The 15,263-nt window shown below is 46.6% G+C and overlaps 1 protein-coding gene across 7 annotated transcripts in view; it reads right to left on the reverse strand.

Annotated features, from left to right (window-relative positions):
• Positions 1 to 1,308: 1,308 nt before the first annotated feature.
• STAG3 (stromal antigen 3) overlaps positions 1,309 to 15,263 on the reverse strand; it is a 37,721-nt gene continuing 23,766 nt past the window's right edge. For 3 of the 7 annotated variants that reach the window (XM_030932155.1, XM_030932159.1, XM_030932160.1), the window contains 16 exons: positions 14,849 to 15,049; positions 14,661 to 14,731; positions 14,470 to 14,557; positions 13,958 to 14,038; positions 13,783 to 13,875; positions 13,476 to 13,644; positions 13,226 to 13,362; positions 12,021 to 12,122; positions 11,366 to 11,514; positions 11,021 to 11,149; positions 10,770 to 10,927; positions 4,892 to 5,066; positions 4,525 to 4,632; positions 4,186 to 4,267; positions 1,906 to 1,977; positions 1,309 to 1,698 (listed from right to left, as the gene is read on the reverse strand). In XM_030932155.1, coding sequence (XP_030788015.1) covers positions 1,690 to 1,698; positions 1,906 to 1,977; positions 4,186 to 4,267; positions 4,525 to 4,632; positions 4,892 to 5,066; positions 10,770 to 10,927; positions 11,021 to 11,149; positions 11,366 to 11,514; positions 12,021 to 12,122; positions 13,226 to 13,362; positions 13,476 to 13,644; positions 13,783 to 13,875; positions 13,958 to 14,038; positions 14,470 to 14,557; positions 14,661 to 14,731; positions 14,849 to 15,049 — 1,824 coding nt within the window. In that variant the 3' untranslated portion in view covers positions 1,309 to 1,689. Of the gene's footprint in view, positions 1,699 to 1,905; positions 1,978 to 4,185; positions 4,268 to 4,524; positions 4,633 to 4,891; positions 5,067 to 10,769; positions 10,928 to 11,020; positions 11,150 to 11,362; positions 11,515 to 12,020; positions 12,123 to 13,225; positions 13,363 to 13,475; positions 13,645 to 13,782; positions 13,876 to 13,957; positions 14,039 to 14,469; positions 14,558 to 14,660; positions 14,732 to 14,848; positions 15,050 to 15,263 lie in introns of those variants that run through there. The other 4 variants (XM_030932156.1, XM_030932157.1, XM_030932158.1 and 1 more) reach the window with 4 other exon arrangements.

Below are 15,263 nucleotides of genomic sequence, written 5' to 3' on the forward strand. Positions count from 1 at the left end.
CAGTGCACTGGGCTGCCTGGCTGTACACAGGTGTCCATATTGACGCAAAGCCCCCAAGCTGCTCTTATCTTCTTGTGAAGCACCCTTAGCTTGGCTGATATTTAAATAACTCAGGAATCTTTCCCCTCCTAGATTCTTAGAGACTCCACATCTTCTCCTCAGTTCTCCCACTCTGTTCCCTCATCCCATAAAACAGGCTCCTCTCTCTGGAGCTATTCTACCTGAATACAGGCTAAAGATCTCTCAATGAGTTAGCCTTCCCCCCAACCCAGCTCTGACTCCTTCGGACTCCTTTCCAAAAGGAGACCCACAACCCAATTTCTTCTAGCTTTTATCTGGGAGGGCAGTTGGGGGCAGGGAAAGAGAATAAAAGGGGTGAGGTAGTCTTGGCTAAGTGACCTGATCGCAGGAAATCATGGCTCTTTCTGCACAGATCACTAGCTGGATGGCTGTATCTGGCCTAGGAGACCATAGTGAGAACCTGTCACTAAAGCAGGTGCCCATGATGGGAAGAATTGGAAATTATATCTAAAGAGAGAGGCTGAAGCGTTCCTTAAACCACAGAAGAAAACAGTGAAAATACAAAATGACAACAGCTGTCTTCAAATACTGCTTGTCAGAGGGACAAGAAAGAATAGAGGTGCTGTGCTGCTCCACAAGGCAAAACAAGAGCAAACGTGTGAGTTTCAAGAGGCCAGCCCTGAGGCTGCACTGCGGCAGTCTAGGTGAGAGATGATGGTGACAATGTGTGGAGGACATAGGCCAGAGAACATTTTTCACCAAGTCTTGACAGAACTTGGTGAAGAACTAGCTGGAGAAGGCAAGAGTGAAGGTGACATCTGTCACTTGGATTTTAGGGTTGGACATTTACAGTAACTCCTTAGTTTCATTTTAACTCTTAGATACTGTAATTTGATCAAATTCCAAATTATGACAGGTACCTTTGGGATGACAGGATAAAATTTCCTTTGGAAAGAACCCCTGGGTGAAGGCTGCCAGGACACATGGCCTGGCCTGGCCCGCGTGGGTGAGACAAGCAGATTTACAAGTTCCTGCTCTCCCACCTGTCAGCACAACTTTCACTGCTGCAGAGGCTGTGGCCACTAGATAAACTACTCACAGGCAGTTAATCTCTCCCTATCTCCACTGGCTCACCCCGCCTCTCAGTTACTAAGCAATACTTCCTGGAGAGACTGTAGACAAAGCACCTGCGGGGTGTGGGGACACCTATACACTGGGCCATGGGACAAGGCAGACGAAGAACCTGACCTCCATCAGTTTAACGATCTTATTAAGCCACACCTTGGGAACGTGTGGATTCAAACATGTTTATTGAGCGAATCATTAGGACAAAAAATAGGCTGAGAAAGATGTTCCAAAAATCCAGGAAACTATGGGCTCTTTCCATTAGACATAGAGAGGCACTGCCCCTCTCCACTCCAAACAGAACAGGAAAAAGGCAGGGGGACTGGGTCACAGTGCATTAGGGAGGACACGGTCTCTCAGCTTCTCTACCCCAACATCACCAGAGGGAAAGGTTAGGTTAGAAAAACAATGCCCAACTCCTTCCCCTCAGAGCCCAGGGCTGAAGCCTGGGGGAATGCTTCATTTTGCTCCTTTTCTCTTTGCCTTTTCCAAATGGTCACATCCTTGAGGTAGGGAGTGAAGCTGGGGAGGGGCCCAGTCATGTCAGAAATCCTATAATGAGAAAGATGAAAGGAATACACAGGACACAGCAACAGGCCAATGGGCAGACCGTCCTCCCCCGGGTTACTGTAAAAGCCCCAGAGACAGCTCAGAGGGCCACCCCCAGGCTGTAGCCTTTCTGTCAATTTGATGAGTACATGGGTTGCCTGCCAGCATTTCCCAAGGACACATAACTCCTCCTGCTCTGGGGACACTCACCTCAACATCCAGCTCTGTAGAATCTAAGAGGTCCAGCCCACGCTCACTGGGGGAAGAGTAGCTACTTGCTTGCTAGAGAGAATGAGGTTAAAAGTCAAAAAGGCCTTTCCACACTCCTATCACTTCGCAAACAAAAAAACCAGTTCCTTTCCCAGCCTCATAAGAACAAATATGGGCAGAGCAGGCCCTTATGCCACCTCCTGGTACGGATGTTAGTGTGGACACGAGGATTGGTCCTGACTGCAGAGCGCTTCTTGGCCTGCTGACTGAGCCCCTTCAATGCCTTTGGTTTGGAAATCAGAAAATGGATTTTTCCTGATATGTTAGGAAATAATACTTTAACAGAGGCCTTGCTCTCTAGTCTCTGGTTTGAAGCTATCACTGTTTGGTTTCTCCTTCTGAGCACAAGACTCCCCTGTTCTGTTCTATTCTGTTCTTTTTCCCTCCCTGCAGAGAAGAGAACAGAACAGAAGAATAACAGAAGATACAGAGCCTGTAATGGACTGAATATCTGTGTCCCCCCAAACACACATGTTGAAATCCTTCCCCCAGCGTGATGCTGTTTGGAAGTGGGGCCTTTGGGAGATGATAGGGTCATAGGGGTGCAGCCCTCATGGATGGATGAATGCCCTTCTAAGCCTAGGTCAGAGAGCTAGCTTGCTGTTTCTCCTCCAGGTGAGGATACAACTAGAAGCCAGCAGTCTGCAGGCTGGAAGAAGGCCCTCACCAGAACCCAACCCTTGGACTTCAGCCTCCAGAACCATAAGAAATAAATTTCTGCTGTTTGTAAGATACCAGTCTATGGAATTCCGTTACAGTAGCCTGACCTCAGACATAGCCCTTTTCCATGTATAAAGTGGTTTTACCTTATATTTTATGTAAAAGGTCCATTTTATTTATTTTTGAATTGTTGATTTTTTTTTTTTTTTTTTTTTTAAGAAACAGGAGTTTACTATGTTACCCAGGCTGGACTCCAACTCCTGGACTATTGATCCTCCTGTCTCCACCTCCTGAGCTGCTGGAACTACAGGCTAACAGTTCTGTTTTAAAGATAAGAAAATGGGCTGCACGCAGTGGCTCACACCTGTAATCCAGCACTAAGGGAGACTGAGGCAGGTGGATCTGCTCGAGGTCAGGTGTTCGAGAATAGCCTGGCCAATATGGCGAAACCCCATCTCTACTAAAAATACAAAAAAAATTAGCCAGGCGTGATGGCACATGCCTTTAATCCCAGCTACTTGGGAGTCTGAGGCAGAACCGCTTGAGCCCAGGAGGCAGAGGATGCAGTGAACCGAGATTGTGCCACTGCACTCCAGCCTAGGCGACAGAGAGAGACTCTACCTCAAAAAATAAAAATAATTCAAAAATAAAGATGAGAAAATGGAGGCTGAGAAGGCTTAAAGCGCTAACTTGACATGGAGTTGAGGACTAGCACTCAGGTCACCTCACTCCAAATGCCAGGCTTTTCCCACTACACCAGCAGCATTTCCTCCTGGGGAAACAGGCTAGGTTAGAAGGGGAGTGAGAGGGGCCGGGCGTGGTGGCTCAAGCCTGTAATCCCAGCACTTTGGGAGGCCGAGACGGGCGGATCACAAGGTCAGGAGATCGAGACCATCCTGGCGAACACAGTGAAACCCCGTCTCTACTAAAAATACAAAAAACTAGCCGGGCGAGGTGGCGGGCGCCTGTAGTCCCAGCTACTTGGGAGGCTGAGGCAGGAGAATGGCGTGAACCCAGGAGGCGGAGCTTGCAGTGAGCGGAGATCGCGCCACTGCACTCCAGCCTGGGCGACAGAGCAAGACTCCGCCTCAAAAAAAAAAAAAAAAAAAAAAAAAAAAAAAAAAAAAAAAAAAAAAAAAGGGGAGTGAGAGAAGGGACAGGGAGGGGAAGCCCTGTAGTAGGGAGAGGGAGGACAGGGGGCAATGTGTTGGGAGGAGAGACACTGAAGGGGGCTGCCACCTGGACTGAATGACCTCCCACCTCCAGCATTAGGACTTCCAATTCCTAGGAGGTTCGGAGGCAACAACATTTACTTAGGGATTGGGAGCAAGAGTGCTATTCCAACCTTCTTTGGTATTTGTAATTTATTTTCCTTATTCTTTACTAAAAGTAGAGTCCAAGCAAGTCTAAACCAACGTATAACCTGTCCTCCTTTACTCTAGATTCATTCAGCTTTCAGAGACTAGGGATCACCGAGTGGGGAGAGGGGAAGCACCCTGGCTTCTCTTTGGCACATCAGCCCCTAGTTCTTGAGAGAGAAGTGCAGGGTGGTCCACTCACCATGTCTGTATCCTGCTGTTCTTCACTTGACTCATCCTGAATTTCGAACTCTTCTTCCTCGTCCTCTTCCATAAGGCTGAGTCTGATGTAGGGGCAAAGAGTCAGGCTTTTCAAACTGTTCTTTGAGGACCCCTGAGAGTTTCTCAGACACCCGGGGTGGGGGAAGTGGGGAGTAGTAAGTACAACATAGTAGGTTTCCAGATTGTGCTGACAGGAAGTGCTCTGTGGCTAAAAACAAGTCCAAAAAGCACCCACAGAGAGGCAATGGGTGAGAAAGGAATCCCCTTACAGTGGGCAACAGATCTGAAGTGAAGACAGGAGATGATGAGAAAAGCTCACCGCATCAGCTGGTTGCCCAGACCAGGACCTGAAGGGTTGTTGCCTGGAGTCTGGAAATACTGTGGACCCAAGAACCTTGACCTCTGGGTGCCTGCGAGGGGCTGACTGCTGGGAATGAAGCAGGATCAATGATGGGATAAAAATCAAGAGTAAGAAGAGGAGGATGTAAGGCAGCTGGTGTTAATGGGGAGAAAAGCTCAGTGTTGGGAGAGATGCATTTTAAAGCTAAAAAATGGAGAAGGATTAGAGAAGAACCCACCAATGAGGGACTGCTACAGCAGGGAACTACAAAATAGAAACAGCAAGATGGAGGTAGCCAGACACCAAACTGGGAACTCAGACACCCAGATTCCCTCCATGGCCTCACCCCTGGGCAAAATCCAACTCTGAGCCATCTTCTTCCTCCATCTCTTCCAACCCCCACAGGGGCTGCCTGCTCTTCACGGCTGTGGAGGTGAGGGTAGGCGTGGGCGGGATGCTGTTCAGCTTCAGACTTTCTTCCTGGGACGAGGAGACGTCCTCTCTGTTATGCTTGGCAGGCCCTGCCAAGCAGATGCACACATTAACCACAGCCCAGGGCCTGCAACAGGTGTGCTCTCTTTCCAAGACCTGCCCGGGATTTAGTAAGGGAAAGTCAATCAAGAAGAGAATGGAAAACCTATACAGCCTCATTCTGTTGCCCTCAAATGGGCACAGCCCAATGTACTAAATACATAGCCTTATGTACCAAAAAGTAAGGCTTAGAGAATTGTAGTTAGGCCTTGTCCAAGGAAAACTTGCTACATAGCTTAGAAAACTAAATGGAAAGATACATAAATATACATTTCACAGATAAACTGTAACAGGTGAACAGGTGAACACAAATATGAGGGAGTGTTGGAGTCTCTAAGATTGAGAGGTCTGAATTAGCCAATGAAGACATTTGAGATCCTATCCAAGATTTCTGTGGTCAGAAAAAGCTTAAAATGACAACAGAGTTTTGGTACCAGAGGCCAGAGTGGATGCATGAGGGCCAGGAAAGAACTGGAAAATGGGAGACAGGATTTTCCAAAAGCTAGAAAAAAATGAAGTGATTACAATGCCAGTATAATTGATATGATATGAAGGGGGACTTAGCTCCTACAGAGATTGGAGAAGGTAGAGGAGGAGAAAGAATCCAAAGATTCTCACTGCCTGAGAAAACCCAGGCAATACTATTTTAAAGCATCAATCAAATTGATATTAAGTCTGTTAACTGTAAACAGTCACACTCCCGTTACCCTCCTTCTCCATGGCCATGTTCATCCACTGAAAACAATAATCCCAAAGTGAGCTGCTATGGGTTTAAGCAGAGGGCTACAGAAAACAGGGAAGAGCCATACCCCGGGCTTGTATGCCCAGAGGGGAAACCTTGGGGCCCCAGGTGTGTCCTCCTGATCTCCCCGAGCTGTTAGTGGTGTGATGCCCGAGGGCTGGGCCCTTGAGTCTCTCCTCTTCTCCATCTTCACTGGCTTCTCCATCTTCACTAGATTACCCAGACACTGAGGTTCACATCCTTAAACATCACCTATACTCTGCCACATCCCAAAGGGATCTCAAGCCTTCAGCTGTCCCCTGAACTCCATCTTAACAGCCCCTACGGTTTGTTCAACATCTCCGCCTGTAATCCTGTGGCCAACACCAATGCCCCAACCTTCCCCCACAGCTATCTTCACACTCTGCCTTCCCCATCTCAGATACTGTCAACTCCATCCTTCTGTCAGGCCAAAACTTGGAGCTAGTCTCAATTCCTCTTTTTGTTTTATATCCCACATCCAGTTTGTCAGAAAAGCCTACTAGAGATACCTTGAAAATGCACCCAGAATCTGGCCGTTTCTCGGCACCTCCACCATTGCCCCTGGCTTAAGAAGCTCTCTTATCTTGAATCTTGGGCTGGATTCCTACAACAGCCACAGCCTCCCTGCTGGTCTCCCCGCTTCAAGCCTTCCCCCATCTCCTGTCATTTTCAACACAGCAGCCAGTAGGATCCTTTAAAAACAGAGGTTGATCCTGTCGTTCCTCTGCTCAAAATCCTCCAACGGTTTCCTACTGCACACAGAGTAAAAGTCAGTCTCTGCCTTAGATGCTCTGGGATCCTGCACCCTATTTGGTCTCATATCCTACCATCTGCATTCTGGCCATTAATGGTCTTCTCTGCTGTTCCTTGAACATTCCAGGAACATTCCCCCCATCCCCTCATGGCCTCAGGACTGGATGCTTCCTTTGCTATGCTATTCTGATGCACACTAAGCAGCCTCCCTCACATGTGAAAAAAATTCGCTGGGAGGCCAATAGGCTGAAATGTCTCCTGCACTTTGGGTTCCTAAGTCAGCAAACTGAAACTCAACTCAGAGTGAAAGTGTTGTGTGTAACCTAGGAGAAGGAAACTTAAGCTTAACCAGTCAGAAACTACTGACTAACCTCTAACAAGAGATTTATGGTCAGTTAACCTCTAAATATGAACTTTCCACTTTAACCAATTAAATATTTTCTTTGTCTTGCTCCCACAGACACCTTATAAGTGTCCCCACTGGTTTCCTCAGTGGTGGCACCCTGAACTGCTTGCGGTCTGTCACTGCCTGATTGATAAACTGCTGAATGCTCAAATAAACCTGTTAAAATTTTAATGTGCCTAAGTGTATCTTTTAACTTATTTTTATGCTTTTTGCCCAACATTTGTGTTCTTGAGTCTTCCCTTGATCAGTCTTTGTAAGACTGCAATCCCCAACCCACCAGGATTCCTTATACTCCTCCCTGTTTTTTGCCATAGCATTTACTACTATCTGACACCCTCTAAAGAAAGAGATTTTTGGCTTTTTTGTTCACTGCTGTATTCCCAGCACATGGAGCTCAGTATCTATTGAATGAATGAAAACAATCTCTTCAGTTTTATCTTGTCTTCACAAACTCTACGCTTTAGGCAGAGCGATCTATGTACCTCCATGCTTCGCCCAGCACACAGCGTTCTATGCTTTGCTTGTGCTATTCTGCCAGCCCATGATGCTCTTCCTTCCTCTGTTCAGCTTACACAAATATTACTTATTTTTTAAGCGCCAGCATTTCCATCTTCTTGGTAAAGCCTTCATCATTCTCTGAATTCTACAGCATTCATTTGTACAAGCCTTCAGGCAGTTATTTATTGGCAATTGCTCATAATTCGGGTTTTCCATAATTAAAATTTTCCCTTTTCCTATTAGATGATAAGCTGCTGGAGGATTCTTCATGGCCCCTAAAACACTGAACATAGTATCTTGCATATAATAGGTTCTTAACAAATACATATTAGTTAATTGATTAAAGCAGAGTTTCCTGGTGGTATAAGATATAATTTTAGGTGGTACACAGAAGACAGCAAAAAGAATTCACACCCCATCTCACACCATACACAAAAATTAACTCAAACTGGATCACACATCTAAATTAAGAGCGGCCGGGCGCAGTGGCTCAAGCCTGTAATCCCAGCACTTTGGGAGGCCAAGACGGGCGGATCACGAGGTCAGGAGATCGAGACCATCCTGGCTAACATGGTGAAACCCTGTCTCTACTAAAAATACAAAAAACTAGCTGGGCGACGTGGCAGGCACCTGTAGTCCCAGCTACTCGGGAGGCTGAGGTAGGAGAATGGCGTGAACCCGGGAGGCGGAGCTTGCAGTGAGCTGAGATCCGGCCACTGCACTCCAGCCTGGGTGGCAGAGCGAAACTCCGTCTCAAAAAAAAAAAAAAAAAAAAAAAAACTAAATTAAGAGCTAAAACTGTAACTCTTAGAAGAAAACACAGGAGTAAATCTTTGTGACCCTGAATTAGCCAACAATTTCTCAAGATAGGGCATCAAAAGCAAAAGCAACAAAAGGAAAAAGTAAGTTAGATTTCACCAAATTCAAGAATATTTGTGTTTCAAAGGATACCACCAATAACATGAAAAGATAACCCAAAATATGGGAGAAAATGTTTGCATATCATAAGAAATCTCGTGTCTAGAATATATAAAGAATACTTAAAACTCAACAATAAAAAGACAACCCTATTTTAAAATAGTAAAGGATCAGAACAGACATTTCTCCAAAGAAGACAAACAAACTGTCAATAAGCACATGAAAAGATGCTCAATACCACTGGTCATTAGGGAAATGCAAATTTAAACCACAATGAGATACCACACCTTACAGTTACTAGGAGATGGATAAAATAAAAAATAATAAGTACCAGTGACAACATGAAGAAACCAGGGCCCCCATACATTACTGGTAGGATTGTAAAATGGTGTAGGTAGTTTGGAAAACAGTGTGGTAGCTCCTCAGAAACTTAAATATAGAATTGCCATATGACCCAGCAATTCCACTCCCAGGTATATATCAAGAAAACTGGAAAGATGCATCTACCCAAAAGTTTGCACATGCATGTTTAGCAGCATTATGCATAAAACAGCCCAAATGTCAATCAACTGACAAGTGGGTAAGTAGAATGTGGCATATCCACACAATGGCATATTGTTTTGGCCATAAAAAGGTATGAGATACTTATATATGTCAAAGTATGGATGAACCTTGAAAACACTGTGCTAAGTGAAAGAAGCTGGACATAAAAGGCCACATATTATATGATTCAATTTATATGAAAGGTCTGGAATAGGCAAATCAAGAGATAGGAATTATATTAGTGATACTAACCTAAGGCTGGGAAGATGGGCAGAGACTGTGAATGGGTATGTGGTTTCTTTTGGAATGATGAAAATGTTCTAAAATTAGATAGTGGTGATGGTTGTACAATTCAGTGAATATGCTAAGCGTACACTTTAAAAGTGTGATTTTTGGCTGGGTGCGGTGACTCACCAGCACTTTGGGAGCACTTTGGGAGGCTGAGGTGGGCAGATCACAAGGTCAGGAGTTTGAGGCCAGCCTGGCCAACATGGTGAAACCCTGTCTCTACTAGAAATACAAAAATTGGCCGGGCATGGTGGTGGGAGCCTGTAGTCCCAGCTACTCAGGAGGCTGAGGCAGGAAAATCGCTTGAACCTGGGAGGCGGAGGTTGCAGTGAGTCGAGATCACGCCTCTGCACTCCAGCCTGGGTGACAGAACAAGACTCCATCTCAAAAAAAAAAAGGTGGGGGGGATGATTTTTATGATATGTAAGTTGTATCTCAATAAAGCTGTCACATAAAGTCCCATTTAAAAATGTACACTAGAAAACACATACTTGCATATGAAATGATTGCTACAATGTTACTTAATATGCAGCTGTTTTTTAAAAAGCAAAGAAAAAACCTTAGGCAGCTGGGCACAGCGGCTCACGCCTGTAATCCCAGTACTTTGGGAGACTGAGGCAGGTGGATCACGAGATCAGGAGATCAAGACCATCCTGGCTAACATGGTGAAAACCCATCTCTACCAAAAATACAAAAAAAAAAATTAGCCGGGCGTGGTGGCAGGCACCTGTAGTCCCAGCTACTCAGGAGGCTAAGGCAGGAGAATGGTATGAACCTGGGAGGTAGAGCTTGCAGTGACCCGAGATCAGGCCGCCACTGCACTCCAGCCTGGGCGACAGAGCAAGACTCCATTTCAAAACAAAACAAAACAAAACAAAAAAACCTTAGGCAACTTATAAGACAACAGGTGATCTGAAGGGAAAAAATAATGAAGGTTGTGTAAAAGTGTCTAAAGTTTGGAAAATGATGGGATACAAGACATTGAGGAGGGGTACTCTGAAGGTATAGATTTCTTAGTTCAATATTTGGTTTTATCATCGGTTTTCTATTTCATTTTATTATTATTATTTTTTTTGAGATAGAGTCTCGCTCTGTCGCCCAGGCTGGGGTGCAGCGGCACAATCTCAGCTCACTGCAACCCCCACCTCCCAGGTTCAAGCAATTCTCCTGCCAGCCTCTCCAGTAGCTGGGATTACAGGTGCATGCCACCACGCCTGGCTAATTTTTGTATTTTTAGTAGAGACAGGGTTTCACCATCGTGGCCAGGCTGGTCTCGAACGCCTGACCTCGTGATCCGCCCGCCTCGGCCTCCCAAAGTGCTGGGATTACAGGCATGAGCCACCGCGCCTGGCCCTCTATTTGATTTTTGATGCAGGTTTTCAGTTGACTAAACCTTGAAAGAAATTAATACCCTGAATGACAGTAGATGCTCAATGAAATATTTGACAAAATAAGTTTGAAGGCAGCCAAAGACCACCTGCACTTATCCACGCTGGGCACCCCCATACCCACACAGCACCCTACCTTCAACACGCCTCCTTTTGGAGCTGGGGAGGACCTGAGGGCTGGTCTCTGCTGTGTTCTCCACAGGGCTGAGGGAGTGGCAATAGGTGGTGACTGGGCCCCAGGGACGGCCAGGTGCCTGGGAGACTTGCTGTAGGCACTTTTCTAGGTAGGACAGTCTAAGAAAGAGGTGGAACCAAAAGGCTGAAGGGGCTACCGGGCCCTCAGCAGGCCCTTCCCTAATCCACATCTCTATCCACCCACCAACTTACAAAAGCTGTTTGTCCTGATGGAAGAGTCGGGGGGAAAACTCTGAAAGGAGCTCCAGGAATGCCAGATTTGGAGGCTGATCGGAGGAGCCAGCTGGAGGAAGCTCAGACAAGGAGAACTTGATGCCTTCCCTTGGTTGGGCAGAATTCTTTTAGGAAGAAAGTCTCTTCCCACTTCCCTCCCAGGGCTGAGATATCCTGTGCCAGTGCACCCTCCCTCTGTCCCCAGCCTGTCTCCAAAGGCATACCCACCACTAACCTGACTGCTATTCCTTGACACACATACCCTCCCTCCAAGACCTTGTTCCCAGCCCTCCGTGAACACGGCCTCCAACTAATACTTCCTACTTGTGTAGCATGACCACAAGGTCACGGTTCTGCAGCTGCTGGGGTCCAAAACTCAAGGCAAACCTCCGGGCCAGGTCCCTCATCTCGATGAAGGCAGGAAGCTCATTCAGGCCCTGGGGCCCATGGTCCTGCAGCAGTTCTGTGTACAGCTGTGTCCAGGAGACATGGTGCATGTGGGAAAGGGAAAAACATGGCAGAAACAGAGAAGTCCAGCATTCTCTTCTCTACTCAGAAATTCCAAAGGCCTTGGGACACCATCTACTACTTTTACTCTTTCTTTTTCTTCTAAGGAACTCCCCTGATACTAACCCCTGCAGCAGACAACGCCCATCACCTCTACTCTGTAACATTAAATAAAAATGTCTATAGTAACTGAAGGAGGCTGAAAGAGAACAGACTGAAAAATAATTAGGGATTCCCTATCACTTCCTTGTTGGCGTTCCAACATTCTGATAAGTTACTTTTGATGGGGTTGCCCAGTCAGTTAAAAAAAAATAATACTTTCCAAGTATTCGAATGAAGGAACCTATCATGTAAAGTTAAGAGTCAAAACAAGAAGTTACTGCTCTGAAGGATCTTATATTTTGAGTGGCTGAGGGTAGACAGAGACTTGGGGACAACAGGGAGGGCATGCCCTCAAGGCAGAAGGACGCACCTGCTTGAGGCTCAGCAGCAGGATTCGGGAACAATGACTTCGGTCAATCTGCCTTGCTCTAGTTAATGTTTCCTTGATAATGTCACCATAGTCATTGTAGAACTGAGGGGAAAGAGTGGGGAAGGTAATGTCTGACCGGTGGAAAAGACCATTTTGTTTCTTCCTTCACATCACTAATCGTGTCTCCCTCCCAAACTGCCTTAGGTAGGAAACACGAACTGAAGCATAAAATAATTCAGACTAGACCTCATCTCTAATCAACAGGTGCAAAGCCCAAAATAAATCAGAGTTTTGGTAAACAAATAATGAAACAGGCTGGGTGCGGTGGCTCATGCCTATAATTCTAGCACTTTGGGAGGCCGTGGTGGGCGGATCACAAGGTCAGGAGATCGAGACCACCCTGGCCAACATGGTGAAACCTTGTCTTTACTAAAACTATAAAAATTAGCTGGGCATGACAGCACGTGCCTGTAATCCCAGCTACTTGGGAGGCTGGGGCAGGAGAATTGCTTGAACCCCGGGAGGTAGAGGTTACAGTGAGCCCAGATAGTGCCATTGCACTCTAGCCTGGCGACAGAGCTAGATTCCGTCTCAAAAATAAGTAAATAAATAAATAAAAAAGAAACAAACACTGCCCCAAGCCCAATTCTTGGAGAAGAGAAGTAAGCCTGAGACTGCCCTCTCACACAGCACTGACACCTTCACTATTTGTCTCTCCCCAACTACAACGGAAGCTCCACCAAATAGTAACTTGTGTGTTTTGTTCACTGTTGTGGCCTTAGTTCCTGGAATGGTGCTTGGTACACAGCAGGTGCTCAATAAGCATAAATCAATACTGGTGGGTTGAGGAAACTGGGGCACCTATCTAGGTATCCTGTGAGGATTGATCCCTCTTTTATTCTTTTTTCCTTCTTATGTTACCCCATTCCATAGACAGGGGTCAGAGAAAAATAAATATTTCTTGACAGGAAGAATAAGCTATTTCCCCTCCAGTGAATTTCTTCACAGCTTTTTCTCCATAATTATTTACTATTAAGTCTCTTTTCTTTGTCCTCTTATTCTGAACTCCCAGTGCCTTTCCCTCCTACTTCTCCTTTAAGCTTGATACCATTGGATATCCCCCACCTGTAGTGCTATCGTGTTTGAAGTCATAGCTGTGCTCAACTTGCACTTTTCTCTTTTATTTCTGTAGGGCCTTGCTGTACCTTGTTGTAGTGTTTGAAAACATCTGAGGCTGCGTCCATCTCCAGCACCCCATAAAGCAACAACTTGCAGAACCCGGCCAGGAGGCGGCGCCGCTGGTGTAGCCGCTCTATCTGTAAATGATCCTCCTGGGAATCACCTGGCTCACAAGGAAGGCAGAAGGGAATCACAGACTTAGGCTTCCTGCCCTATATTCCTGAGCCACACCCAAGCCCCAGCCCTTACTGAGCCCCAGGTATAGAGTCACTGCACCACTGCCCAGGTCTCCCAGCTGGATGAAGACGTGGTCCATGAGGAAGCTGGCTAGCTCAGACTGGAGAGTAGCTTCAGGAAAAAAGACAAGTGGCCTAAGGAAATCACGGCCCCCGACAATCATCTGAGGGCTAAAGATGAGAAGTAGATCACTTAATAAGACAAAAGCCTGTAGGGGGAAAAGAAAGGATGTTTAAAAGGACAGAATGTTTCCCAAGGTAGAAATGACACTTGTCAATTTCTCCTTGGAATGGGGGATGCAGGCAGGGATACTCGCCTTGTTGCTCCCACTTGAGTCAGTGCTCACCTGCTCCTGGATCTCAGTATCCACATCTGAGAGACAACTCTGGCAGAGTTCACAGAAGGCCACCATTCTGTCCCTCAAACTCGACAGCTGCTTCTGTGGACACAGTGGCTTGAAAGGGAAGAATGAAGACACAGACTCTTCTGTTCCCACTCCCCCATCTAAGACCCACACTCACCTGGGAAGCATCTGATTTAGAAATGTGGGTTAGTGTCCAGAGAATGGAAAAATAGACAAGAGTCAAGGCTGGCTGGATAACCTGTAACAACAAAGTGTTTGAAAAATGAGGTTTGGGTCAGGAGAGGGAGAGACAGATAGGCAGACACACACCAATGAAGAGGAGAGAAAATGAGTAAGGGGAGAGCCAATTCCTTTTCCAGTGGAAAATGAATGATATTATGGACACTCTTCAGAGGCTTCTATACGAAGTAGAAATGTCACCGCTCCCTAATTTACTCTACGTCTCCTAGAATCCATCAATATTATCCTTGGCTTCCAGGAAATCCAAGAAGACACTGGAAGTAGAGTCTACCTTCTAAGAGAGGAATTAAGAGGTGACCCCCCGACCTGATCTTCCTCGCTTTGTCCACTCTACACCTTGAGACTTGATGCACCTGGTGGCCACCTAGAACATAGGTCCTTAAAATCTAGCCCCCCAGCCCCCAACCCATCTCTAGCCTGTCCACTCACCTGGTGAGGAACTTCTCCTGTGTCCACAGCCTTCTGCAGGAGTTGACAACATGGCTCATAGAGTTCCCAGCGAGTCAGGTCATGAGCGCTTTGTGGAAGAAATGGGAACGTTATACTGGAAAAGAACAGAGGGAACCAACTCCACAGACACCAGTAAAAACGGGATGGGAAAGAGGAGGAAAGCCACTCACTTGTAGAAAGCAGAGAGGCGTTTCAGAGTGGCTGCCAGATTATATACCTCATCCTCATCTAGGAAGGACGACTGAGGAAGAAAGAAGATCCACAATAGCATTTCCCCCAGAACTCATCAGTCCACGTCCCGTCTTGCAGCCCCTCCCACCCTTGTTTGGGTGTCCCATTGTCCAGTCCCAGCTTCTACCTGCAGCAGCTCTTCAAGCTCCTGCTGGAAGCGGTCAGTCAGCAGATCCACTAGTTGGCTGCGGGCAAAGTCGGCCCGGCTGAAGAAAGTGAATTCCGGATTACAGAGCAGGTAGAGGGCATGGGCCCCGGCCTCGAGCACCGCTGGCTCTGCATGCTTCACCACCACCTCCTGGAGTTGCTGCAGAAACAGCTCCAGGTGCTGAGAAGAAAAGGCAGAAGATGGTGTGCTGTGGGGGTGGGAGGAGGGCACTCTTCTGGAGGGAAGTGGAACAGGGTTAAAAGCATTAAACTTCAAGGATAAGATGCCTAAGACAAGGCTTGCTGATTTTTCTGGAACCCAGGTTCTTGGAAAAAAAAAAAGATACTGGCAATAGAACCCTTTGGCCCCAGCAGGCAAGAAGCAAGGTATAGGA

The sequence above is a fragment of the Rhinopithecus roxellana genome, chromosome 6 (genome assembly GCF_007565055.1).
Source record: "Rhinopithecus roxellana isolate Shanxi Qingling chromosome 6, ASM756505v1, whole genome shotgun sequence".
Classification (NCBI taxonomy): domain Eukaryota; kingdom Metazoa; phylum Chordata; class Mammalia; order Primates; family Cercopithecidae; genus Rhinopithecus; species Rhinopithecus roxellana.